Source organism: Hyla sarda, chromosome 7, assembly GCF_029499605.1.
Source record: "Hyla sarda isolate aHylSar1 chromosome 7, aHylSar1.hap1, whole genome shotgun sequence".
Classification (NCBI taxonomy): domain Eukaryota; kingdom Metazoa; phylum Chordata; class Amphibia; order Anura; family Hylidae; genus Hyla; species Hyla sarda.
The window spans coordinates 152,008,864-152,036,081 of NC_079195.1; the positions used below are offsets into that span (position 1 = coordinate 152,008,864).

Consider the following 27,218-nt stretch of genomic DNA (forward strand, 5'->3'; position numbering starts at 1 on the left):
GGCGAGACCGGTCAACTTGCATAGCCTCCACGGCGGGAGGCACAGGAACGGATTGCAGAGGACCAGAGGAGAGAGGAGCCGGGGAGAAAAAACGCCTTGTGCGAACAAAGTCCATATCCTGGCGGAGCTCCTGACGCCTTTCGGAAAAACGCATGTCAATGCGAGTGGCAAGATGAATGAGTTCATGTAGATTAGCAGGAATTTCTCGTGCGGCCAGAACATCTTTAATGTTGCTGGATAGGCCTTTTTTAAAGGTCGCGCAGAGGGCCTCATTATTCCAGGATAGTTCAGAAGCAAGAGTACGGAATTGTATGGCGTACTCGCCAACGGAAGAATTACCCTGGACCAGGTTCAGCAGGGCAGTCTCAGCAGAGGAGGCTCGGGCAGGTTCCTCAAAGACACTACGAATTTCCGAGAAGAAGGAGTGTACAGAGGCAGTGACGGGGTCATTGCGGTCCCAGAGCGGTGTGGCCCATGACAGAGCTTTTCCAGACAGAAGGCTGACTACGAAAGCCACCTTAGACCTTTCAGTAGGAAACTGGTCCGACATCATCTCCAAGTGCAGAGAACATTGTGAAAGAAAGCCACGGCAAAACTTAGAGTCCCCATCAAATTTATCCGGCAAGGATAGTCGTAGGCCTGAAGCGGCCACTCGCTGCGGAGGAGGTGCAGGAGCTGGCGGAGGAGATGATTGCTGAAGCTGTGGTAGTAGCTGCTGTAGCATCACGGTCAGTTGAGACAGCTGGTGGCCTTGTTGCGCTATCTGTTGTGACTGCTGGGCGACCACCGTGGTGAGGTCAGCGACAACTGGCAGAGGTACTTCAGCGGGATCCATGGCCGGATCTACTGTCACGATGCCGGCTGGCAGGAGGTGGATCCTCTGTGCCAGAGAGGGATTGGCGTGGACCGTGCTAGTGGACCGGTTCTAAGTCACTACTGGTATTCACCAGAGCCCGCCGCAAAGCGGGATGGTCTTGCTGCGGCGGTAGTGACCAGGTCGTATCCACTAGCAACGGCTCAACCTCTCTGACTGCTGAAGATATGCGCGGTACAAGGGAGTAGACAGAAGCAAGGTCGGACGTAGCAGAAGGTCGGGGCAGGCAGCAAGGATCGTAGTCAGGGGCAACGGCAGGAGGTCTGGAACACAGGCTAGGAACACACAAGGGAACGCTTTCACTAGGCACAAGGGCAACAAGATCCGGCGAGGGAGTGCAGGGGAAGTGAGGTATACATAGGGAGTGCACAGGTGAAGACACTAATTGGAACCACTGCGCCAATCAGTGGCACAGTGGCCCTTTAAATCGCAGAGACCCGGTGCGCGCGCGCCCTAGGGAGCGGGGCCGCGCGCGCCGGGACAGGACCGAGGGAGAGCGAGTCAGGTACGGAAGCCGGGGTGCGCATCGCGAGCGGGCGCCACCCGCATCGCGAATCGCATCCCGGCTGGAGGCGGTATCGCAGCGCACCCGGTCAGTGGGTCTGACCGGGGCGCTGCCGTAGCGAGGATGTTGCGAGCGCTCCGGGGAGGAGCGGGGACCCGAAGCGCTCGGCGTAACATCCATTTATTTTTTAAAGTCCAAAACAGAATAAAAAAAAATGCCTGAAAAAATGCCACATAGCGTTTTTCTTGGCATTTTTTTTACTCCCATAGACTTTCAGGGGAAAAAACGTCAATGGCTCAACATGCGATTTTGCTAAACTGCCAAGGAGCTAAAAAACGCCAAAAAAGAGTGAAAAAACACCAAAAGGATTTTTAAAAAACTGAAAAATGGCAAGTGGAAAAAGAATTTAGTGATTTCTCATTGATTTACAGCTAACATCTGGCCGCAGCGTTTTTTTGGCCGAAAAAGCGCCAATGCGGCAGAATTGGCATTTTTCTTGGCGTTTAAAAATAAAAATAAAGTAGAAACTTAGCCTAAATCCTTTGATAAATCTCCCTCAATATGTCTACTTTATGTAGTTGACATGTTTTTACTTTTAGAAGACATTAGAGGGCTTCAAAGTTCAGTAGCAATTTTCACAAAATTTTTTTTTAAATTTTTCAGGGATCAGTTCAATTTTGAAGTGGATTTGAGGGGCCATCATATTAGAAATACCCCATAAATGACACCATTATAAAACTGCACCCCTCAAAGTATGCAAAATGACATTCAGAAAGTTTGTTAACCCTTTAGGTGTTTCACAGGAATAGCATCAAAGTGAAGGGGAAAATTCTAAATCACCATTTTGTACACTAACATGTTCTTGTAGATCCAGTTTTTTAATTTTTAAAATGGGTAAAAGGAGAGAAAGCCCCCCAAAATGTGTAACCCAATTTCTCTGGAGTAAGGAAATACCTCAAATGTGAACGTAAAGTGTTCTTCGGGCGCAGTAGGGGGCTCAGAAGGGAAGGAGCGACAAAGGGATTCTGGAGAGTGAATTTTGCTGAAATGGTTTTTGGGGGGCATGTCGCATTTAGAAAGCCCCTATGGTGCCCCCCCACATGGCATGCTATTTTGTAAACTACTCCCCTCATGCCACGTTACCAGGGGTACAGTGAGCCTTAACACCCCACAGGTGTTTGATGACTAAAATGCAGTTTTTTCCATTTTTACAAGAGGTAATAGGAGAAAATGCCCCCCAAAAGTTGTAACCCCATTTGGTGAGTATGGAAACCCAATCTGTGGACATCAAGTGCTCTGCTGGCGCACTACAATGCTCAGAAGAACAGGAGCCACATTTGGCTTTTTGAAAGCAAATTTAGCTGAAGCTGTTTTTGGGGAGTATCTCGGATTTAGGAAGCCCCTATGGTTGCATAACAGCAAAAAAAAAAAAAAAACACAAGGCATACCATTTTTGAAACTCCACCCATCAAGGCACGTAACAAGGGGTACAGTGAGCCTCTACACCCCACAGGTGTTTGACGAATTTTCGTTAAATTCGGATTTGTAAATGGAAATCTTTTTTTTACAAAAATGCATTTTTTCCCCCAGATTTACAATTTTTACAAGAGGTAATAGGAGAAAATGCCCCCCAAAATTTGTATCCACATTTCTTCTGAGTATTGAAATACCTCATGTGTGGACGTAAAGTGCTCTGTGGGTGCCACATTTGGCTTTTTGAAAGCAAATTTAGTTGAAAAGGTTTTTGGGGGCATGTTGCATGTAATAAGGGGTGCAGTGAACATTTACACCCCACTGGCGTTTGACAGACTTTTAGAACAGTGGGCTGTGCAAATGAAATATCATTTTTTTCATTTTCATGGACTAATGTTCAAAAAATCTGCCAGATACTTGTGGCCGAGGGCGGTACCGGAATCTGGATGTTCAGTAAGAGCGGTCTCCACAGTCTCCATTGCATATATATATATATATATATATATATATATATATATATATAATTTGACATGTGTCTCCTTAAATGGTAATAACTTTAGAACACTTTTTCTGAGTGGAACTTTTTCTGAGATGGTTTTTTCATGTCATATTGTATTTTATATGTGGTGCAGCATTTTTTGTGAAAAACTCCAAAATAATGTGAAAAACTGGATAATTTCTGGCAGTTAGTTTTTATTTTTTTATGGTGTTCACTGTGCATTAAAAGTGATGTTATATTTATTCTGTGGATAAGTACGATATGGTGATAACCATTTTATATAGCTTTTTCTTTTTCAGAGCAAAATAATTTTTTTCTCTTTTTTGTGTTATCATCTTCCGACAGCCGTCATTTTTTTACATTTTGTCGGATGCAATTGAGTGAGGGCTTATTTTTTGCTGGGAAAGCTGTACTTTTTATTGGTATAATTTTTGCGATACATGCTACCTTTTGATCTTTTTTACTCCGCTATTTGCACCAAAAGTGGCAAAAATGTTGCGCTTTTTTGTCGTTTTTTTTTACGGTGTTCACTGTGCGTGATAATTTTGCATTATAGCCATGGCAATACCTAGTATGGACATGGCAATACCTAGTATGTATATGATGTGTTTTCTTATGATAATGCAGGGCTTTTATTGGGAAGGGGACATTTATTTATATATTTATTTATTTTTACACTTCATACTTTTAGTAAAGAACCTTTTATTATTTTATTTTTCACTTTTTACAGGTTATACTATGCTGCAATACATTTGTACTGCAACACAGTATAACCTGATGAGCTGCAGACACTACAGCCTGTGTGATCCAGCCCCTGGCTGGATCTCACAGGGTTTTGTAGATGGGTTCCTGCTGCCAAAGCAACTAATGACGACCCACGATCGTATCGGGGTGCCGCCGCTGGTGAACAGGAGGAGCACCCTCCCCCTGTCAACACCATAGATGCCGTCATCAGGATTGATCACGGCATTTATGGGGTTAATGTTGCTGTGACCGGGGCAGCCCTTGAAGCTGCGGGACCCCAGGTGTGATTGACAGTCGAGTCCCACTGCTGATCTACTAAACTGCACGTGGCAGTGCAGGAGATCAGCAGGACGTATGCATACATCGCAGTGCGCGAACATGTCGGGTGCTAGAACGTACGCATAGGTCCTGTAGCTGGAAGGGGTTGGGAGCCTGGCATTTGATATTCCCACACACACACATCATATATACACCAACCACCACTCCCCACATCATACATTACATACATCCTACATACACACATGCATCATGTACACACATGCAATAATACATATACATAATACATATACGCACACATTAAACATACATATATACATCTAGCTTCCACACATCTATCATTTATTACATACATACACACACATCATACATATACACATAATACATACACACAAATCATACAAACACATCATATATTAACACCTGGCCTCCTCACCTGCATCCACCCGTGCCACTGCAGCGCGACCCGTGCAGCCCAGGGGGGGATCGGAGGGTGAAATGGTTAGGGGCCCCGTCAGCGCCAGTCACCCAGCCAGTCCCACACTCACTAACTGCTGGGCCCCCACGCCGCTCTGTGAGTAAGGGCACACAGCGCCCCAGTCTGGCAAGTGATTTTCTGCCCTCCTTGGTGCCGGGCCTGCGTAGTGACACCTACCCTGTGATTACGCGGCTGCTGTATCTGTAAAGAAGTCGCACTGCTTGTCATCTGAGGGAGGGGCCTCTGGCCGACAGCCAGAGGTGTGTAAGTGAGCCAGGTCAATGGATCAAAGCCCGAGGCAGAGCCGCTTTAGCCTCGGTCTCTGGCTCCTACACAGGCCCAATATTACTTACACAGCTCTGCCGACCGGCCCATGGGGGAGCAGCCTACTCTGATTTTCACGGTATCCCAGTAGGCCAGTCCGGCCCTGGGGCTTTGCAAACGCACATGGCCTTCAATTCCAGCTAAATTCTCTCTTCAAAAGCCCAATGGTGCTCCTTCTCTTCTGAGCTCTGTAGTGCGCCGCAGAGCACTTTAAATCCACATATGGGGTATTTATATTCTCAGAAGAAATGGTGTTACAAATTATGGGAGACTTTTTTCCTATTACCCCTTGTGAAAATGAAAAATTTGGGATAACACCAGCATTTTAGTGAAAAAAAGAAAACATTTTCCTTTTCACGTCCAACTGTAACGAAAATTCTTCAAACAACTGTGGGGTGTTAAGGCTCACTATACCCCTTGTTACGTTCGTTTTTTTTTTTGCGTTTATGTCAGAACCGCTGTAACGATTAGCCACCCCTGTGCAAATCACCTCAAATGTACATGGTGCTCTCACTCCTGGGCCTTGTTGTGCGCCCGCAAAGCATTTTATGTCAACATATGGGGTATTTCCGTACTCAGGAAAAATTGTGTTACAAATTTTGGGGGTCTTTTTTTTCCTTTTACCTCTTGTGAAAATGAAAAATATGGGGAAAATAAAATATTTAACAATAGCATGCCGGAGTAAACCCCAACTTTACCTTTTCATAGGGGTAAAAGGAGAAAAAAAAATGTGTTAGGCAATTTCTCCCAAGTATGGAAATACCCCATATGTGACCCTAAACTGTTGCCTTGAAATACGACAGGGCTTCGAAGTGAGAGAGCACCATGGGCATTTCAGGCCTAAATTAGGGATTTGCATAGGGACGGACCCGGATGCAAAAATTACACTTGCCTTCCATACTAAAATTACCCTAGGGCAGTGTTTCCCAAACAGAGTGCCTCCAGCTGTTTCAAAAATCCCAGCATGCCTGGACATTCAATGGCTGTCCGGCAATATTGGGAGTAGTTGTTTTGCAACAGCTGGAGGCTCCATTTTGGAAACAGTGCCGTAGGAGAGGTTTTTCATTTTCACATTTTCATTGCTGTGGGGGGGGGGGGGTTGAGTAACTGTGTAGGGGTATATGCATATGTAGCGTTTTACCATTTATTTTGTGTAGTGTGGTGTAGTGTAGTGTTTTTATGGTACATTCACACAGGCGGAGGTTTAGAGTGAGTTTCCCGCTGGGAGTTTGAGCTGCAGTGTAAAGTTTGCTGCATCTCAAACTTTCAGCAAGAATCTCACTGTAAACCCCCGCCCATGTGAATGTACCCTGTACATTTACATAGGGGGGGGGGAGCAAACCTCCAACTGTTGCAAAACTACAACTCCCAGCATGCCCTTTGGCTGTCAGTACATGCTGTGGGTTGTAGTTATGCAACAGTTGGAGGCACACTGATTGTGAAACACTGACTTAGGTAACAAACTCAGCTCAGTGGGGGTTGTAGTTATGCAACAGTTGGAGGCACACTGATTGTGAAACACTGACTTAGATAACAAACTGCCTTCAGCTGTTGCAAAAGCTACAACTCCCAGCATGCAGTTACAGCTGAAGGGCCTGCTGGAGGTTGTAGTTATGCAACAGAGGGAGGCACACTGGTTGCAAAACACTGAGAGTTTGTTACTTAACTCAGTGTTTCGCAACCAGTGTGCCTCCAGCTGTTGCAAAACTACAACTCCCAGCATGTACGGTCTGTCAGTGCATGCTGGGAGTTGAAGTTTGCAACAGCTAGAGGCACACTGGTTGCAAAACACTGAGTTAGGTAACAAACTCTGTGTTTCGCAACCAGTGTGCCTTCGGCTGTTGCAAAACTACAACTCTCAGCATGCACTTACAGCCAAAGGGCATGCTGAGACTTGTAGTTATGCAACAGCTGGAGGTTTGTACATGCAAGGGGTTGTAGTTATGCAACAGCTGGAGGTACACTTTTTCATAGAAAAAATGTGCCTCCAGCTGTTGCATAACTACAACCCCCAGCATGCACAAACTATCAAAGGGCATGCTGGGAGTTGCAGTTGTGCCTTCTGCTGTTGCATAATAACAACTCTCAGCATGCCCTTTTGTGCATGCTGGGAGTTGTTGCTAAGCAACAGCAGGAGGCCAGCCTTACTTCCTGCTGCACACGCCGGATCCTCCTGCCACCTCCGCTGACTCCGCTTCTGGGGCCCTGATCCGAATGTCAGGGATCGGGGACCCCAGCCTCAGGTACATACTCCCCGCACCCGTTCTCACGTTCCGGACCAGGGGCGGAGTAGGTGCTGTTAAAGAGACCCCCACAGCAGGAGTTCTGATTCGTCGGCTGTTACCAGCCGACGAATCAGGACGATTCTGAGGTGGCACCAGTGCCACCTCACTCCTGCTTCTAAAGGATGATAGGTGCCGTCTCAGGGACCTGATTGACCCTGAATTGCCGCAAATCGCCGATCTGAATTGATCAGTGATTTGCAGCAATTTCTGACATGGGGGGGGGGGGGGGTCTAAGGACCCCCCCACGGGTTTTCCCTGGTTGCCTGCTGAATGATTTCAGCAGGCATCCCGGTCGTCCGGTCCCTCCCGGGGTCCTAAAGTACCAGGACATCAGAGCGTACCTGTACGCCCTGTGTCCTTAAGGGGTTAAGTTTGGCATGCACATAATCATCTAAATTGCATGGCCAAAATGTGATATCCAAGGGGGAGGATTTATTAAAACCTGTGCAGAGGAGCAGTAGAGCAGTTACCTACACCAACTAATCAGATTGTGTTTTTTGTTGCCTTTTTTAAAACTAAACCAAGCAATCTGACTGGTTACTATGGTCAACTTTTCCTCTCCACAGGTTTTGATAAATCACCCCCATATGTATTTTTCAATGGCCCTGATTTACTAAGAGTGGAGTGGAGTTTTCTTTTTTAGGATTTTGATTCCTAACAGGTATTTTTTCATGGTATTAATTCATGTTTCCTAACATTTTGCACTTTTCCCTACATTTTGCTCTTTTTACAACTGCTGTGATCTGTAGGGTTTTCCAGAGCTCAAATCCCCACATTTTCTGTGAAAACCTTAGTAAGGCTAGGATTCCACTTGTTTTTTTTTCTGTCAGTTTTTGGAAAACTGCCCCTGCAGTTTTTGAGCCAAAGCCAAAAGTGTATTCAAAAGGAATAATACATTTAAAGGAAGGACTTACACTTCTCCTCCCTTATGGATCCACTTCTGACTTTGGCTCAAAAACTTCAGTGGAAGTTTTCCAAAAACTGCCAGAAGTGGAATCCTAGCCTAAATATGTTGGGATTTTTTGAAAATGTCGGGGACACCACACCGCACCTCTAGTTCAGGTTTTCTGAGTAAAATGGAGTATTGTTAGGGTTTTTACATTTTTGGGAGCATATTCTGGTGCAGACACAATTTGTGTCGCAATGCGCCGAATTCTGGCGTACAACCTGACAAAACAGGTCGGGTTTACAATAGTAAATCAGGGCCAATGTCTATTAATAGAGATTACCCCCTTCTTTATGGCTATTATGTACTCCACAAAGTTCTTAAACATCAATCTTTGCAAAACATTTTCTATTACTTTCTACAAAGGGAGATTTTTATGATGCAGCACTGAAGGGTTATTCTGGAGATAAAAATGGTTTAAATCAACAGTTTCCAGAAAGTTATACAAATGTGTTTAAAAGGTTCAAGCTTTCAGTATTTATTAGCTGTTGTCCTTTTCTGTGGGAATTCATGTAGTAAACCCACACATTTCTCCTTGCTGCCACCTCTGTCCATGTTAGTAACTGTCCAGAACTGGAGAGGTTTGCTCTGGGGGTTACTCCCTGCTCTGGACAGATCCTCACTTTCCTTACTTGGAGAGAGCTGTCAGCAGTGAGCACTGTGTCAGATTGGAAAGTATTACATGTCTTCCTCTGGTATACACAGTACGTCAGCAGCTGACAAGCACTGAAGACCTTTTTTTTTTTTATTTTATTTTATTTTTTTTTTTTTTAAACAGAGGTAATGTACAAAATCTTACCCTCCTGGCTCAACTGATTTGATAATATTTTTTACTGGACAGAATGACCAGGTCAAACACCTAAAGAGGGCAAAGAAGAAGGCTTTAACATAATTCCCCTTCCACCAAAGCTGTAATTGGCACTATTCATTTTGTTAGGAAACATTTTGACATTTGTCAGGCCTATTTTTATCCATCAGATTGCCAAGAAATGACACATGATTCACTACTCCAGAAAGTGCTTTCCACTTCCCAAGAGTCAAGTGGCATGCAAGACAGATAGAAACTCTGTAGAGAGAGTAACAGCTGAGGACAGATGACTTTTATGCCTTGTATGTCAAACACTTTGTTCTACTAAGGGAAATGAATACGCTTTTGAAAATGTAGTGCATATGTGGTGCCCAGGAAGAGAATGCCCATTACAACACCCATTTTACTCGAGGGAACCACATATACACTATATTTTCAAAAGTGTATGTATGACCAGCTGAGGGTAGTAGTCCTTCTGTAAAAGTCAATTGTTGTTTTACGTATGGGAGGTGCTCTTGATAACCTGGTAGGTCCCCTTGTGAGCACATGCAAGTTTTTGGAAATGGGGTCTTTCACGTTACACAAAAACAGGGTAAAGCTTTACTGAAATCCTCTGTGTAGAATCCAAAATTCTATCTTCTGACTAGATGATTCTCCATCTTTGAGCAGGAAAACAGGATTCTGGAATAGATTGCCCTTAGTGTGGACTGGAGACGATCTTAAGTGCAAAACTGAATGCCACACGGTGCCATGATCACCATGATTTAACGCAAATCTGACTCAGGTTAGAAGATTCTAGAAACTGGAACTGTGGTTTCTCCAAAGCCAGGGCTTGATTACTTGCTTGTAGCAGGCTTTGGCTTAAACAGGATGTTACCTAGGCCTAAAGATGTTTTCCTCACAGGGTCTAGAATGATAAACACTGACAAGATGTATACACTTCTCTGGCCTGGACAGAAACTAGCTGAGGTTTAGTCATGTTACCAAGGTTTCTTTCATTCTTACATGTACAATTGTGGCTCACCAGTGATGGCAGCAACAAGCAATGTTAACCCTTACACATCCACAATACCTGTGTATGCAGGAGTGAAAATACAATGAAGAAAATGACAAGTTATACATATTTAACTTACAATACTGAGACTTACTGAGAAAGATTCACTCCTCAGTGACCTGATAACTTTACACTTTGGGAAACAGTACCAGGACACTGCACATAAACTACAGGGATTCTTCACCAAGCTGTTACGCCAAGCTGTTTGATCATAAAGTTTCACAATGACAGTATGTTAATGTGCCTTTTATTTTGTAATTCTGATGCTCAATTCTGATGCTTATTTTTATGTTTTTAGAGCCCCTTAAGATGCAACTTGTAAATGCTTCTGTTCAGGAGACCCTATGTGATATTCTCCAGAGACTGCAAAACAGTTCACAGGCAGAGGACATGTGTACAATGAAGTCATCGTCAGACCTTATTGTGTCATTGCTTCTTGGCGGTAAGTGGAGTGTAGTTTATGATGTATTTATTTTAGAAAAGGGCTTTTTCAGATCTGCTAGGTTAATTATCTGAAGTCAGCCTAATAGTGATCATACACCTTAGATAAATCAACTCTCCCCTGCCAGATAATGTTGATGGAGAATAGGGTCAGGCATATTGGATTTATACCTTCCAACATTTTCCTGTTTTGGGATCGATGTTGCTTATGCCACCCACTCTGTGTGACAGATTGTTCTGTATGAGCACATCCGCACAGAATGCTGTAAATGATTCTGAGATGGTGACAGTCTTTCTCTATGATACCTCCCTGCCCATGTCCTTCATATGCTGTCCTCAGACATGGTAAAAAACGATGGTAATATACTTAGATTTTAGTGAAATTTCAAGATGTCTTTCAGTAAAAATGTATTAGGTCTAAACTTTAAGGGGTATCATGGGATCAAGCACTCCCCTGGCTTTTTCTGAAGATGGAAGGTTATGCGATTTGCATAACTACCACTGAATTTAATGGAAGAAGCCCCACGAGCTATGCTGCTTATGCTCGTGGTGCTACGCCTTTGGGCATTTTCATTAAACACCATGGAAGTTAAGAAAATTGTGTAACATGCCCATTGCTGTCTGTTTTTAGCTGCCAAACCACCTCTAATAGCCACACACAGTCTGCAGGGGGCCGGGCACCAAGATGGGAGCACTCTAGGTTGTGTTTGTATACTAGTATAAAGTTAAAAAGTGACTCCCATAGTAAAAATGTATCATGTGGTACATTTTATTACTGTTTTCTTCTATATAGGAGTATGCCGAAACCCTACTGGCTTACTGTATGCCAAAAAGACACTGTTTGGCATATGCTATGTTCATGGGGCCTAAGGATACATTTTGCATGGGTTCAGGGAGCCAAATGTGAAATGGTGAACAGAGCCTTACAGTATCTTCTAACCTCCACTGAAAATGATTGCAGTTGGTCCACCAAAATAGCTGTATTGATGAAGGTCTTACTTTTGGTGCTTTGTGCAAGCTTTATTATCAAGTAAATTTGCATGTCCAGGTGCAAGTTAATTTTTTGTCATTTGGCAGATGATTCCATGCAGAAACTTTTTGACCATGGATGTGGAGTAGTCTACCAGAATATTCCTTTATGGTTAACCTCTCAGCACACCCTACTTCAGATGACTGGGGCACTCGCCATTGCTAATTTTGCAAGAAATGGTAATGTCTATTTCAAAAACACTATTTTATTTATCATGGATAAAAATATATCTCTATAATTTTTTTTTTTTTTTAGTAATTACCATAAACAAAATGGTTATATTTTTTAAAATTACACCCTTTCTTAAAATAATCTTGCTTTCAAACAGTGCATATAAGGGCATGGTTACCAGAGGTATATTCCTAAAAAAAAATGTCACTTCTATAGTGACTGAAGCAGTGGGGGTAGAGTTGGCAGCATAGGTGGAGCTTTCCAAGTAGCAACATGTTTGTGGGTGCAGTCATCTAAGTAAAGGGTAAAGTTATCCAAATAGGGGCTTTGATATAAATATTACATTATTTCTATGCTCTGTGTTTATGCAGTAAATACCAATATTGAGATACTGGTTGCAAACATAATCTATTCATAGTGTCTGATAATAAGATATAAAATATAATTACATTTATTGAATAATACTGTGAGGTCTGGGGCAAGGCCCTTGCCGCAGACAGCTCACTAAAATAGAATGGTAAAAGTTATAAACATTTAAAACATGACGTTTAAAATAGTATTGCACTTAAACGGTGGGGTAATGGTGGAGGTTTATAGTCCAATGTATGTAATAGGATATGTCCAATGTTTGTAATAGGATATGTCCAATAAACAGTTTTTGCAGCGCTGGAGGGTCGCAGTTACAAGCCCACTGAGTATACTTGTATGCGCAATAGCGCTAAAGATCTATCTTCTATACCCCGACGGCACATGGACAAAGTACAAGAAGGAAAATAGATCAAAGTCAGGCACTTAGTGCCTCTTATCGGCTCCGGCGAAAGCAGTCATATGCGCATAGCAGTGCTTAAGTGTCATCCGGATTAATGTCTCTCAGCCCCGGCAGCACGGGGAAGGTGTAGTAGAGGGGAAGATGTCCGGTACAGATGGTTATTGCGTAGTCCGCTGGAAAAGGTAACGTTAGTTTGTAGCGTATGGCAGCGCTGGAGGTCTTTGGTGTGGGATCCCTCTCTACCCCGACGGCGTGAAGCTGAGAGGGCAGTAAAAGACCAATAGTGGTGGACAAATAATCCAAATAGTCCCAACTTCTTGTTCAAAAGCAGTCTTGGTCCAGGCAGCGTCCCCTTTTTCAATGGTGGATATGCAAAGACTGTCTTGCATATCCACCATTGAAAAAGGGGACGCTGCTCCCCAAAACGCTTCTGGTCCAAGACTGCCTTTGCACAAGAAGTTGGGACTATTTGGATTATTTGTCCACCACTATTGGTTTTTTACTGCCCTCTCAGCTTCTCCCCGTGCCGTCGTGGTAGAAAGGGATCCAACACCAAAGACCTCCAGCGCTGCCATACGCTACAAAGTAACATTACCTTATCCAGCGGACTACGCAATAACCATCTGTACCGGACATCTTCACCTCTCCTACACCTTCCCCGTGCTGCAGGGGCTGAGAGGCATCAATCCGGATCATCGTTAAGCGCTGCTATGCGCATATAACTGCTTTCGCCGGAGCCGGTAAGAGGCACTAAGTGCCTGACTTTGATCTATTTTCCCTCTTGTACTTTGTCCACGTGCTGTTGGGGTATAGAGGATAGATCTTTAGAGCTATTGCGCATACAGTGGGCTTGTAACTGCGAGCCTCCAGCGCTGCAAAAACTGTTTATTGGACATATCCTATTACACACATTGGACATATCCTATTACATACATTGGACTATAAACCTCCACATTGTCCCACCGTTTAAGTGCAATACTATTTTAACGTCATGTTTAAAATGTTTATAGCTAACTTTTACCATTCTATTTTAGTGAGCTGTCTGTGGTAAGGGCCCTGCCCCAGACCTGACAGTATTATTCAATAAATGTAATTATATTTTATATCTTATTATCAGACACTTCCTTTCTTTCTTATTTATCTCTATTTATTCTGCCCTATTCTAAATTGTCTTCCTAGCCCAGTAGGACTGCTATTTTTCAATTTTTTTTAAATCAGTATCTATTTGGCACATGTGTATGTGCAACGCAGTATCCTCGGGTTAGGTTTCTAATATTTTACTTAGAGCTCCCACACTTGTACATTATAATCTTTTCATACCCAGGACTGTATATCAATAGAACATCCTCCACAACTGGAGAAAAGAAGGTTTTTACACCAGCACAGATGAAAGGGGCTATGATTCTGTAGAGTAATAACATTACAGGGTATGGATACTAGATTAACAAGGACAGAACAGTGATGAAAGGATTTATTCTGATTGCCATATTTGGAGTCTGGAAGGAATTCCCCAAGTTTGGGAGAGTTGGCATCAGTCTTCTTAGGGTTTTTTGCCCTATGGGGGCTATAACATTGCAAAAAATAAGTGGAAAAAAAATCACCCCCCTTTTCCCAATTAAAAAAAACTGTGTAAATAAAAATAAACATATGTGGTATTGCCGTGTGTGGAAATGTCAGAATTATAAAAAATATATTGTTAATTAAACCGCACGGTCAATGGTGTACGTGCAAAAAAAACTTCCAAAGCCCAAAATAGCGTATTTTTGTTCACTTTTTATATAATGAAAAAATGAATAAAAAGTGATCAAAAAGTCTGATCAATACATAAATGGTGCCGCTAAAAATCTCAGATCACAGCGCAAAAAATTAGTCCTCATAACACCCCATACGCAGAAAAATAAAAATGTTATAGGGGTCAGAAGATGACAATTTTAAACGTATAAATTTCCCTCCATGCAGTTATGATTTTTTCCAGAAGTACGACATAATCAAACCTATATAAGTAGGGTATCAATTTAATCGTATGGACCTACAGAATAAAGATAAGGTGTAATTTTTACCGAAAAATTTACTGTGTAGAAACAAAAGCCCCCAAAAGTGGCATATTTTTTTTACAAAATGGCATTTTTTCTTCAATTTTGTTGCACAATGATTTATTTTTCTCTTCCACCTTCGATTTTTGGGTAAAATGACTGATGTCATTACAAAGTAGAATTGGTGGTGCAAAAAATAAGCCATCTTCTAGATTTTTAGCTGCAAAATTGAAAGGGTTATGATTTTTAAATGTAAGGAGGAAAAAACAAAAGTGCAAAAACTGGAAAGCCCTCCGTCCCCAAGGGGTTAAGGGCTAATAATGTAGTGTATTCTGTATTTTTCAGTATTTTTTTTCTTACTCTAGGCCTTTTATGAAACGAGTTGGATAGTACTTTTAAAATCTATAAGGAAATCAAATAAAGTGAACGAGCCTCTATGTAGAATGATGCACTAGTGTTTAGAATGCGGCCCCGGTTCATCTGCTGTCGGCTCTGACATCCAGCGGCATATGTGTGTGGGGATAATATATCTATATCCAGTTTCTAAAGTGATTCATAATGAACATAGTATACGTTATTTGTCAAACAGAATGGGCTTATCTCCTGGGTCTAAGAAGCCAACTGTGTAACTCGGTGCTGCACGTGCGCACTCGCGACAGGGATGGGACTCTGAAAGTTCGTATGGGCAGTGCACCTGCGCATATTGTAGCTGATGTTATAGAGCGTCACGTGCAGGCGTGATGCTGTGGGTAGGGTTAAATTATGCATAGTTGCCGACTGTTGGAAGGAAGGGAATTGAAAGTGTGGTTCCTGGGACAAGAGGACTCAGATGATGAGACATGGAGGGAAAAAAATGTCCCAATAAGGTGAGTTATATATAAAAAGGTAGTAAGGGTTCTTATACTCTACTGGGGATATTTTACATTGTAACTTGAAAAATGGCACACTGTAAAATTGTGTCCCATTAAAGATTGCTGTACCGCTAGGAGTAGGACATATTGTTACTAGAGTTACTGTGTTGGATGAGTGTGTGAATACAAAAAAGAGCCCGACAATGTATCTGAGTGGCCAAACAGTGTATCTAAAATGCAAGACGATGGTGCGACATGTACGAGGATGGGTATCTTAAAGGAAGAGGGATGAGTACTGGTATGATTTCTATCATATCATAGTGGTATGCCGTTAATACAGGACGGTACATGTTAATTATAGTGGGATGACTTTTGGGTCCCGCATATTTTTTTGTGGTGGTGTTTGGACTGAAATTAAGTATCTCAATGGCATTTGTTCCTTCCAACAGTCGGCAACTATGCATAATTTAACTCTACCCACAGCATCACGCCTGCACGTGACGCTCTATAACATCAGCTACAATATGCGCAGGCGTACTGCCCATACGAACTTTCAGAGAACTGTCGCGAGTGCGCACGCGCAGCACCGAGTTACACAGTTGGCTTCTTAGACCCAGGAGATAAGCCGATTAGTTTTGACAGATAACGTATACTATGTTCATTATGAATCACTTTAGAAACTGGATATAGATATATTATCCCCACACACATATGCCGCCGGATGTCAGAGCCGACAGCAGATGAACCGGGGCCGCATTCTAAACACTAGTGCATCATTCTACATAGAGGCTCGTTCACTTTATTTGATTTCCTTATAGATTTTAAAAGTACTATCCAACTCGTTTATTTCATTTTATTTTAAACAAGGTCTATACCTGTTTTATTTGATATATAGAAAAAAATGTGTTTTTATTATCACATGTATTTTGTTTACAACCAGTGTTTACACGCTCAAAGCGCGCCGGCCACGTCACTGAACAGCGCTGTTCACACGGGGCGGTCCGGTTCACTCGCGGGCTTTTTTTTTTAGCTTTAAAAACCACTCACAGATGAATGTTGTTAGAAGCCTATGTTTTATTGAGAAAGAGGTTGTATCCTCGAAACGCGTCTAAAATCTGGCAATAAAGAAGAATTATACCCACATTGAATACTGAACATTATTACGGCATGCGCCAACAGATCCCGGCTTTTTCTCCTGTTTCTACTCGATCATCATTAGGAGAAGAGGGTTGCAGGTTGCCCATGAAGCAGCAGCTGAGCCAGCAAGGTGGTAGCATGGTTGGCAGTCAGCAAGGTGGCAGAAGTCGAAAGTCTGGAGCCGAACATTCCCAGGGTAGACCACCTGCTTCACGGTGGCCTGCCTTCCCGAGAGGTATTGAAACACCCGGGTTCCTGGAGTCGGTGGCAGTAGCAGTCAATCAGTGCAGACTATCGGTGGAAAAATCATTTACTCGGCGGTGTGGCAGGTTTTCCTCAAGCATTAGGAGTAGGTTAACATGGCCACATGCAAGATGCGTCAGCAGAAGGTGAAGTGTGGCCAGGGTCCCAATGTTGGCACCACGGCCCTGCGTCAACATGCAGCATCACCATAAAGCGGCTTGGGAGAACCGTGGCTCTGATGTGGTGGTCCAGCCTGCTGCACCACCCAGTGGCATGCCACTCCCTGTTTCAGCCAGCCAAGACTTCACCACTTCAGCCGGAGGGAGCTGTGTGTCATACCCATCTTCTGTCACTCCAGATCCTCCTGCTCTTCCTACTTCGAGTCAGTCATTCCGCCAGTAATCCATCGGCGAAGCTATGTTCAGGAGACAACAGTATGCATTCACTCATCCAACGGCGCTTAAAGGGAATGTGCTCCTGTCCAAGTTGCTGATTCTGCAGTCCCTGCCTTTTCAAGTGGTGGACTCTGCCCCTTTCAGAGAACTGATGGCTTGTGCTGAGCCGAGGTGGAGAGTCCTAAGCTGTCAATTCTTTTGCAAAGAAGGCAGTACTAGCCCTGCATAATTTTATGGAACAGAAGGTGGGCCAGTCCTTGAGCCTGTAGTGTGTACCAAAGTGCACGACAGCGCAGAGTCCTGTGACAGTGTGGCACTCCGCCTCCTCATCCTCCACCGTGTCCTCAGCCTCCACTGCAAGGACAAGTCTCAGTGCCCCTCAAGCATACCATGTGTGCAGGGCACGGCGGTGTCACGCTGTTCTTCACATGGTTTGCCTTGGTGAACGGAGTCACACAAGGGAGGAACTGATAAAAGTCATTCATCAAGAAATCGAATCATAGCTTACTCCATGAAAACTGGAAATAGTAACCATGGTGACCGACAAAGGGAAGAGCATCTTGTCTTCGCTGCAACAAGGAAGCCTGAGCCATGTCCCCTGCATGGCACACGTGTTCAATTTGGTTGTCAAGCGGTTCTTGAAGTGTTCCCCCCATCTGCAAGACATCCTTACAATGTGATGGAAACTTTGCATGCACTTCAGTCACTCGTACACCGCAAAGCACACCCTCCTTGAGCTGCAGATTTAGAATGGCATCCCTCAACATAGTCTGATTTGCAACGTTGCCACCCGTTGGAATTCCATCCTCCATATTTTGGACAGACTATACAAACGGGAAAAGGCATCACCAATATATTGATGATTCAAGCAGATAGGGGGACTCCCCTGTGTAACTTGAATGTGAACCAGTGGCAGCTCATACGTGACACCTGCCGTTTGCTCAGGCCCTTTGAGGAAGCCACATTATTAGTCAGTTGCCAGGATTACGGGATGAGCAACGTAATTCCACTGCTTAACCTACTATAACACGTGTTGGAAACGATGGCTGGTCAGGGCACTGGAGACGTGTCGCCTACATCTCACGGCCACATGAGCCCTGTGGGGGCTGAATTGGAGGAGCAGGGGTAGGGGCACAGTGGAGCGTAGTTTAGATTTCAGTTTTTCTAGTCATCTGACAGGAGAGGAGGAGCAGGAGCAGCCAGATGAGCTAGATGGTTATGAGGAAGGCGAGACAGAGGGCCCAGACACACCGTGGCAGGACACAGTGTAGATGGAGGCAGGGAGTCCCTCCCAGTCAGTTGCACAAATGGCATGCTCACTTGCTTGCGTTGTGACCGCCGAATTGTCACGATTCTGCAGCGGGATGGCTTCTGGCTCTCCACCTTATTGGACCCTCGCTACCGCCAAAAAATGGGGGCCTTTTTTTAAACCCACTGAGAGGGAGGACAAACTGTTCAACATAGACATTCTACGTCAGTTGGCCGATGCCTGTCTGCACCATTGTTCATCCTTTCTCAGGTCTGACTCGGAGGGCTCTCTGCGCTCACCTTCCACTGCCATGGCTTCTGGGGAGGGGTGGGGTGGCAGGAGCAGCTCCATCAGCAACAGCCTGAGTCTACAGTCGCTGATGAGCTTTCCTAACCCACATAGTGAAGCAACTCATCAGCAGTAGGAAGACCTGGAGCAGGACCTGAACCAGCAGGTGGTGGCATACCTTGACATGACCATGCCAACACACCTTGAAGGTCCACTGGACTCCTGGGCAGCCAAACTTGATTTGTGTCCGCAACTAGCAGAGTAACACTTGCCTAGAAGGGAATTAATAGGGCGAGAGTAGGGCCTTACAGGGGAAGTTTTTACCCCCACCTGCTACATTGGACAATACATTGTTCCCTTCCACCTTTTCAAGGAAAGTGTTACGTGTCTTAAAAAGGGCGGGCCACACACAGGAAACAATCCCTGTTTCCACCTAAGAACCCTGGGAAATGGCAGTGTTTGTAGGTGGAAATAGGCAGAGGTTCCTGTGTGGGGCCGCCCTTTTTAGGGCGAGTAACACATGCCAAGAAGGGAATTAATAGGGCGTGAGTAGGGCCTTACAGGGGAAGTTTTTACCCCACCTTTTACAATGGACCATACATTGTTCCTTTCCACCTTTTTAGAGGTTTTTGCATCACATCAATACTTGGTGGTGTAGGTGGCACATGGTGCTTTTTGCACACCTTTCCTTTTGTTTGATTTAAAAACAAAATTTTGGATCCATTTATTTTATCCTAGTTTTACGTAATGCATATCCTCAATATTTACTTGTGCAACACTTTTACAAAATAAACCGTTTTTTTCTTGCCTACCTGCCTCAGCTACTATTCTGATCCTGCCACCTGCCACACATCTGTTGCCAAGTTGTCCTTTTTTCACCCACCTTCATCACCGGGTACTGGTATTGCCACCCAATGCACCCAATGTCCCTGGATTACTTTCAGGACTCCTGATGCTGCTGCTGCCACCTCCAAGCTGTCTCATTCTGCCACCATATGTTCTCCTCGTGCCGATGCCACCTCCAGGCTGTCTCATTCTTCCACCATGTTTTCTTCATGCTGATGCCACCTCCAGGCTGTCTCATTCTGCCACCATATGTTCTCTTGATGCTGATGCCAGCTCCAAGCTGTCTCATACTGTCACCATATGTTCTCCTCATGCTGCTGCAACCTCCAGGCTGTGTCAATCAGCCACTATATGTTCTCCTCATGCTGCCGCCACCTCCACTCTGTGTCATTCAGCCACTATATGGTCTCCTTATGCTTCCGCCATCTCCAAGCTGTGTCATTCAGCCACTATATGTTCTTCTCATGCTGACGCAAACTCCATGCGGTGTCATTCAGACACTATATGTTCTCCACATGCAGCCGCAAACTCCAGGCTGTGTCATTCAGCTACTAAATGCTGCCGCCAACTCCAGGCTGTGTCATTCAGCCATTATGTGGTCTCTTCATGCTGCCGCCACCTCCACGCTGTGTCATTCAGCCTCTTCATGGTCTCCTCATGCTGTCACCACCTCCACGCTGTTATTCAACTACTATGTGGTCTCCTCACACTTTCGCCACTTCCAGGCTGTGTCATTCAGCCACTATATGTTCTCCTCATGCTGACGCAAACTCCAGGCTGTGTCATTCAGCCACTATATGCTGCCGCCAAATCCAGGCTGTGTCATTCAGCCACTATGTGGTCTCCTCATGCTGCCGCCACCTGCGCGCTGTGTCATTCAGCCACTATATGTTCTTCTTTTGCTGCCGCCATCTCCAAGCTGTGTCATTCAGCCACTATATGTTCTTCTCATGCTGACGCAAACTCCATGCGGTGTCATTCAGACACTATATGTTCTCCACATGCAGCCGCAAACTCCAGGCTGTGTCATTCAGCTACTAAATGCTGCCGCCAACTCCAGGCTGTGTCATTCAGCCATTATGTGGTCTCTTCATGCTGCCGCCACCTCCACGCTGTGTCATTCAGCCTCTTCATGGTCTCCTCATGCTGTCACCACCTCCACGCTGTTATTCAACTACTATGTGGTCTCCTCACACTTTCGCCACTTCCAGGCTGTGTCATTCAGCCACTATATGTTCTCCTCATGCTGACGCAAACTCCAGGCTGTGTCATTCAGCCACTATATGCTGCCGCCAAATCCAGGCTGTGTCATTCAGCCACTATGTGGTCTCCTCATGCTGCCGCCACCTGCGCGCTGTGTCATTCAGCCACTATATGTTCTTCTTTTGCTGCCGCCACCACTACTCTGTGTCATTCAGCCACTATATGGTCTCCACATGCTACCACCACCTGCACGCTGTATCATTCAGCCACTAGATGGTCTCCTCTTACTGATGCCACCTCCAGACTCTATGTGCTCTGTGACAGTGATTCCAATAGCGATGCCTCTGATCTAAATGTCATACTGAACAACAGTATTATTTCACTAACCCAGCACACACCCTATGCATGTTACAGCAAGTCAAAGTGTTCTATACCCCTACTGAGGCTCTCTGTAGGCCCGAAATAGCCATTTTTAATAGTGTTTCGCTGCAAATAAATTCGGATCTAACCAATTTTTTTTCAGGAAATTTGGCAAATCGGCCGAATTCGAAATTTTCTAAAACTCATTCATCTCTAATGATAATCAATAAAAGGAAAGCTGTTTTTCAGTTTTTATGTTGAAATGTTGAAAGTTTTAAATTGAAAGGTTTTAAAATATTATAAAACGGTAGGTAAAATTTTTAAGATGTACTAAGTTTTTAGTACAAAACCACAACAAAGACAGTTCACTTTTCAGCTAACAGGTATGAAGCGATTTTCACATTTGGGTAGTGGTATATGGAGAGCATGGATAACACAGAGCGTGCCAAGTCCCAGGCGTATCCTCAACAAAGAAAAATGGTAGTCCAGCTCCTCTAGTACAGGTGAAAAAAACAATATGGTTAAACTTTTACTTTTATTGTACTTGCATTAAAATTCCATTGACAAGCTTTTTACAGCAGCATTTCCCGTCATAGTCACGTCAGTCGCCAGAATGATGTCATTCCACTGCTTCATTTCTGGCTGGTCAGGTCAATGGAGGCGTGGCACCTATATCTCACGGCCACATGAGCCCTGTGGGGACTGAACTGGAGGAGGGGGAGGGGCACAGTGGAGCACAGTTTGGGTTTCGACAAATGGGCGTTTTTTCTAGTCCTCTTACAGGAGAGGAGAAGCAGGAGCAGCCAGAGGAGCTAGAGGGTTATGAGGAAGGCAAGACAGAGGACCCAGACACACCGTGGCAATATGCAGTGGAGATGGAGGCTGGGAGACCCTCCAAGTCAGTTGCACAAAGGGCACAATGCATGCTCACTTGCTTGCGTAGTGACAGCTGAATTGTCACTATTCGGCAGTGTGATGACTTCTGGCTCTCCATCTTATTGGACCATTGCTACTGGCACACAATGGGGACCAGTTTCACACCCATGAGAGGGAAGACAAACTTACCTACTATAGAGACATCCTACGTAGTAAGTTGGCGATGCCTATCGGTGCCATTGTCCATCCTCTCGCAGGTCTGAATCGGGGGGCCCTCTGCGCTCACCTTCCACTGCCATGGCCGCTGGAGAAGGGTGGGGTGGCAGAAGCAGTACTAGCTTCATCAGCAGCAGCCTGAGTCTACAGTCGCTGATGAGTAGCTTTCTTCACCCGCATAGTGATGCAACTCATGAGCAGCAGGTAGACTTGGAGCAGGACCTGAACCAGCAGGTGGCGCCATTCCTTGACATGACCATGCCAACACACCTTGAAGATCCGCTGGACTTCTGGGCAGCCAAACTTGATTTGTGGTGACACTAGCAGAGTTTGCCCTGGAAAAGCTGTCTTGCCCAGCCAGTAGTGTGCCATCAGAGCGGATGTTTAGTGCGGTGGGGACCATAGTCACCCAGAGGAGAACTCATCTGTCCACGATAAATGTGGAGAGACTGACCTTTGTGAAGATGAATCAGGCATGGATCAGCGAGGATTTCCACCCACCAATCCTTGATGCATCAGAGTAGATTGACCATGGTGCCACACCAACACTTCACAAATATGGATAGTGCCAAACAGATTTAAGGTGCTTCTTCCCAGTTACATAGTTACATAGTTAGTATGGTTGAAAAAAGACATACGTCCATCAAGTCCAACCAGGGAATTGAAGGGAAGGGTGTAAGGGGATAAGGGAAAGGGATGTAGTTTTATAATTCTGCATAAGCATTAATGTTATTTTGTTCCAGGAATGTATCTAACCCTGTTTTAAAGCTGTTAATTGTTCCTTCTGTGACCAGTTCCTGAGGTAGACAGTTCCATAAATTCACAGTCCTCACGGCAAAGAAGGTGTGTCGCCCCTTTAGACTAAACCTTTTCTTCTCCAGACGGAGGGAGTGCCCCCTCGTCCTTTGGGGGGGTTTAACCTGGAACAGTTTTTCTCCATATTTTTTGTATGGGCCATTTATATACTTATATACGTTTATCATATCCCCCCTTAAACATCTCTTCTCAAGACTAAACAATTGTAACTCCTTTAATCGCTCCTCATAGCTAAGATGTTCCATGCCCCATATTAGTTTAGTCGCGCGTCTCTGCACCCTTTCCAACTCCGCAGTGTCCCTTTTATGAACAGGCGACCAAAACTGAACAGCATATTCCAGGTGAGGCCGTACCAATGCTTTATAAAGGGGGAGTATTATGTCCCTGTCCCTTGAGTCCATGCCTCTTTTGATACATGACAATATCCTGCCGGCTTTGGAAGCAGCAGCCTGACATTGCATGCTATTCTGTAGTCTGTGATCTACAAGTACACCCAGATCCTTCTCTACCAGTGACTCTGCCAGTTTAATCTCCCCTAAGACATACAACGCATGCAGGTTATTAGTACCCAGATGCATAACTTTATATTTATCCACATTGAACCTCATTTGCCAAGTGGATGCCCAGACACTTAGTCTATCCAAGTCATCTTGTAACTTATGCACATCCTCTATAGACTGTACCATGCTGCAAAGCTTGGTGTCATCTGCAAAGATAGAAACAGAGCTGTTAATACCATCCTCTATATCATTGATAAATAAATTAAACAGCAGCGGGCCCAGTACTGAACCTTGGGGTACACCACTAATAACCGGGGACCAATCAGAGTACGAATCATTGACCACCACTCTCTGGGTACGATCCATGAGCCAGTGTTCAATCCAGTTACAAACTAAAGTTTCCAAGCCCAAGGACCTTAACTTACCTGTCAGACGTCTGTGAGGGACAGTATCAAACGCTTTGGCAAAATCCAGAAACACTATATCCACAGCCATTCCTCTGTCAAGGCTTCTACTCACCTCTTCATAAAAGCAAATTGGATTGGTTTGACAACTTCTATCCTTAGTAAACCCATGCTGGCTATCACTTATAATACTATTATCCCCTATGTTTTCCTGTATGTAATCCCTTATAAGTTCTTCAAACAATTTACCCACAATGCACGTTAGACTTACCGATCTATAATTGCCTGGCGAAGACCTAGAGCCCTTCTTGAAGATTGGTACCACATTAGCCTTGCGCCAGTCCCTTGGCACAATACCAGACACCAGAGAATCTCTAAATATCATGAACAAGGGTACAGATATTACTGAACTTACCTCTCTAAGAACTCTTGGGTGTAGTCCATCCGGCCCTGAAGATTTGCTTACATTTACTTTACTTAACTTACCTTCTCTACATTAAGCCAGTTCAATACATTATATGATGTGTTACCAGCACTGACCTGGCCAATGTCAGCTCCTTCTTCCATAGTATATACAGAACTAAAGAACCCATTCAGTAGCTCCGCCTTCTCTTGATCGCCCGTGACAACCTCCCCATTATCATTATTAAGGGGTCCTACATGTTCTGTCCTTGGTTTTTTTGTATTTTTATATCTAAAAAAATATTTAGGATTAGTTTTGCTTTCTTTGGCCACCTGTCTCTAATTTTGAATTTTTGCTGTTTTTATTACATTTTTACAGATTTTATTAAGCTCCTTGTACTGTTTAAATGTTATAGCTGACCCATCAGATTTGAATTTTTTGAAGGCTATTTTTTTTGTTGTTTATTGCTCTTTTAACCTCATTTGTCAGCCATGTAGGATTTAGTTTTAATCGTTTATATTTGTTCCCCTTTGGTATATATTTAGCTGTATAGTTATTTAGAGTTGATTTAAAGATGTCCCATTTACCTTCTGTATCAGTATTTGAGAACACCTCTCCCCAGTCTATGTCCTGTAGTGCAGCTCTCAGCCCAGGGAAATTTGCCTTTTTAAAGTTATATGTTTTTGCTTTCCCCGTCTGTCTTTGTTTTCTACATTTTAAGTCAAAAGTAACTATATTGTGGTCGCTATTACCAAGGTTTTCCCGCACAGTTACATTACCAATCAGCTCTGCGTTGTTGGAAATGATCAGATCCAACAAGGCATCACTTCTTGTTGGGTCCTCCACAAACTGGCCCATAAAATTATCCTGCAATAAATATAGGAATTTTCTCCCCTTTGTAGTTTTAGCCAGCCCCCGGCCCCAATCTATATCTGGATAGTTAAAATCTCCCATTATTACCACTGTACCTGCCCGGGCGGCCCTCTCTATTTGTTTATACAGCCGACCTTCTATCTCTTCAGTGATATTAGGGGGTCTGTAGATTACACCAAATATTATTTTTTCAGTATTTCCCTCCTTTTGTAATTCTACCCACAGTGATTCCACATCCTCAGAATCATCACACACTATGGCATCGTTCACACTGACTTTCATACCACTTCTTACATACAGACAGACTCCACCACCTTTTCTGTTCATTCTATCCTTGCGAAACAATGTAAACCCCTGCAGATTAACGGCCCAATCATGCGAGGAGTCCAGCCATGTCTCAGTGACCCTAACTATATCAATATGTTCCTCCAGTATCAAGGCCTCAAGCTCCCCCATTTTATTTGCTAGGCTTCTGGCATTTGTGAACATACACTTTACATTTCCATTAAGTTTTACACATATAGTCTCACTAATGGGATTTTCAGAGTTATTGGGGTTAATGTTATTATTTGAGTTATAAGGGCTAATTGTACTTTTTAAGTTATTGGGGCTAATGGGATTTTTTGAGTTATTGGGTCTAACCCAGTTACAAACATTCCTCCACATCAGACCTTTTTTCATCCACCTTTGTCACCGGCTACCTGTATTGCCACCCACCAGCGCTCTGTCAGCGGGTCACTTTCAGGAATCCTGATGCTGCTGCTTCTGCCACCTCCAGGCTGTCTCATTCAGCCACTATTTCGTCTCCTCATGCTGCCGCAAACTCCAGGCTGTGCCATTCAGCCACTAAATTGTCTCCTCATGCTTCATCACCTCCAGGCTGTGCAATTCAGCCTCTATATGGTCTCCTCATGCTTTAGCCAACTCCAGGCTGTGCCATTCAGTCACTATATGGTCTCCTCATGTTTCAACCACCTCCAGTCTGTGCCACTCAGACACTATGTGGTCTCTTCATGCTGCCACAAACTCCAGGCTATGCCATTCAGCCACTATATGTTCTACTCATGCTGTCGCCAACAACAGGCTGTGCCATTCAGCCAATATATCGTCACCTCATGCTGCCGCAAACTCCAGGCTGTGCCATTCAGCCACTATATGTTCTACTCATGCTCCAGCCACCTCCAGGCTTTGCCATTCAGCCACTATATGGTCTCCTCATGCTTTAGCCAACTCCAGGCTGTGCCATTCAGTCACTATGTGGTCTCCATATGCTTTAGCCACATCCAGGCTGTGCCATTCAGACATTATATGGTCTCCTTGTGCTGCCACAAACTCCAGGTTGTGCCATTCAGCCACTATATGTTTTACTCATGCTGACGCCAACTCCAGGCTGTATCATTCAGCCACTATATGGTCTCCTCATGCTTCCGCCAACTCCAGGCTGTGCCATTCAGCCACTATATGATCTCCTCATGCTTCAGCCAACTCCAGACTGTGCCATTCAGCCACTATATGGTCTCCTCATGCTTCAGCCAATACTCGGCTGTGCCATTCAGCCACTATATGGTCTCCTCATGCTGCCACAAACTCCAGGTGGTCATTTATCCACTATATGGTCTCCTCATACTGATGCCACCTCCAGGCTCTGTCATTGTGCTGCCATGTGACATGTGACTCCTTGTTAGATTTGTTCCTTTGTAACCACACACCGTGCCCGGGACATTAAAACTTGGGAGTATAATCTTACATTTCAATTTCAAAATCTTCAATTTAAATATTAATATTTTAATCTTAGGGATTGTGAAGCCCTATTGTCTACTCATGCTGCCACCAGCTCCAGGCTGTGTC

General features: G+C 44.3%; 1 protein-coding gene across 2 annotated transcripts in view; it reads left to right on the forward strand.

The window, feature by feature from the left end:
* LOC130282579 (rap1 GTPase-GDP dissociation stimulator 1-A-like) overlaps positions 1–27,218 on the forward strand; it is a 475,415-nt gene that overhangs the window by 304,240 nt on the left and 143,957 nt on the right. For both annotated transcript variants that reach the window (XM_056530939.1, XM_056530940.1), the window contains exons 7-8: positions 10,565–10,708; positions 11,785–11,916. In XM_056530939.1, coding sequence (XP_056386914.1) covers positions 10,565–10,708; positions 11,785–11,916 — 276 coding nt within the window. The remainder of the gene's footprint in view (positions 1–10,564; positions 10,709–11,784; positions 11,917–27,218) is intronic.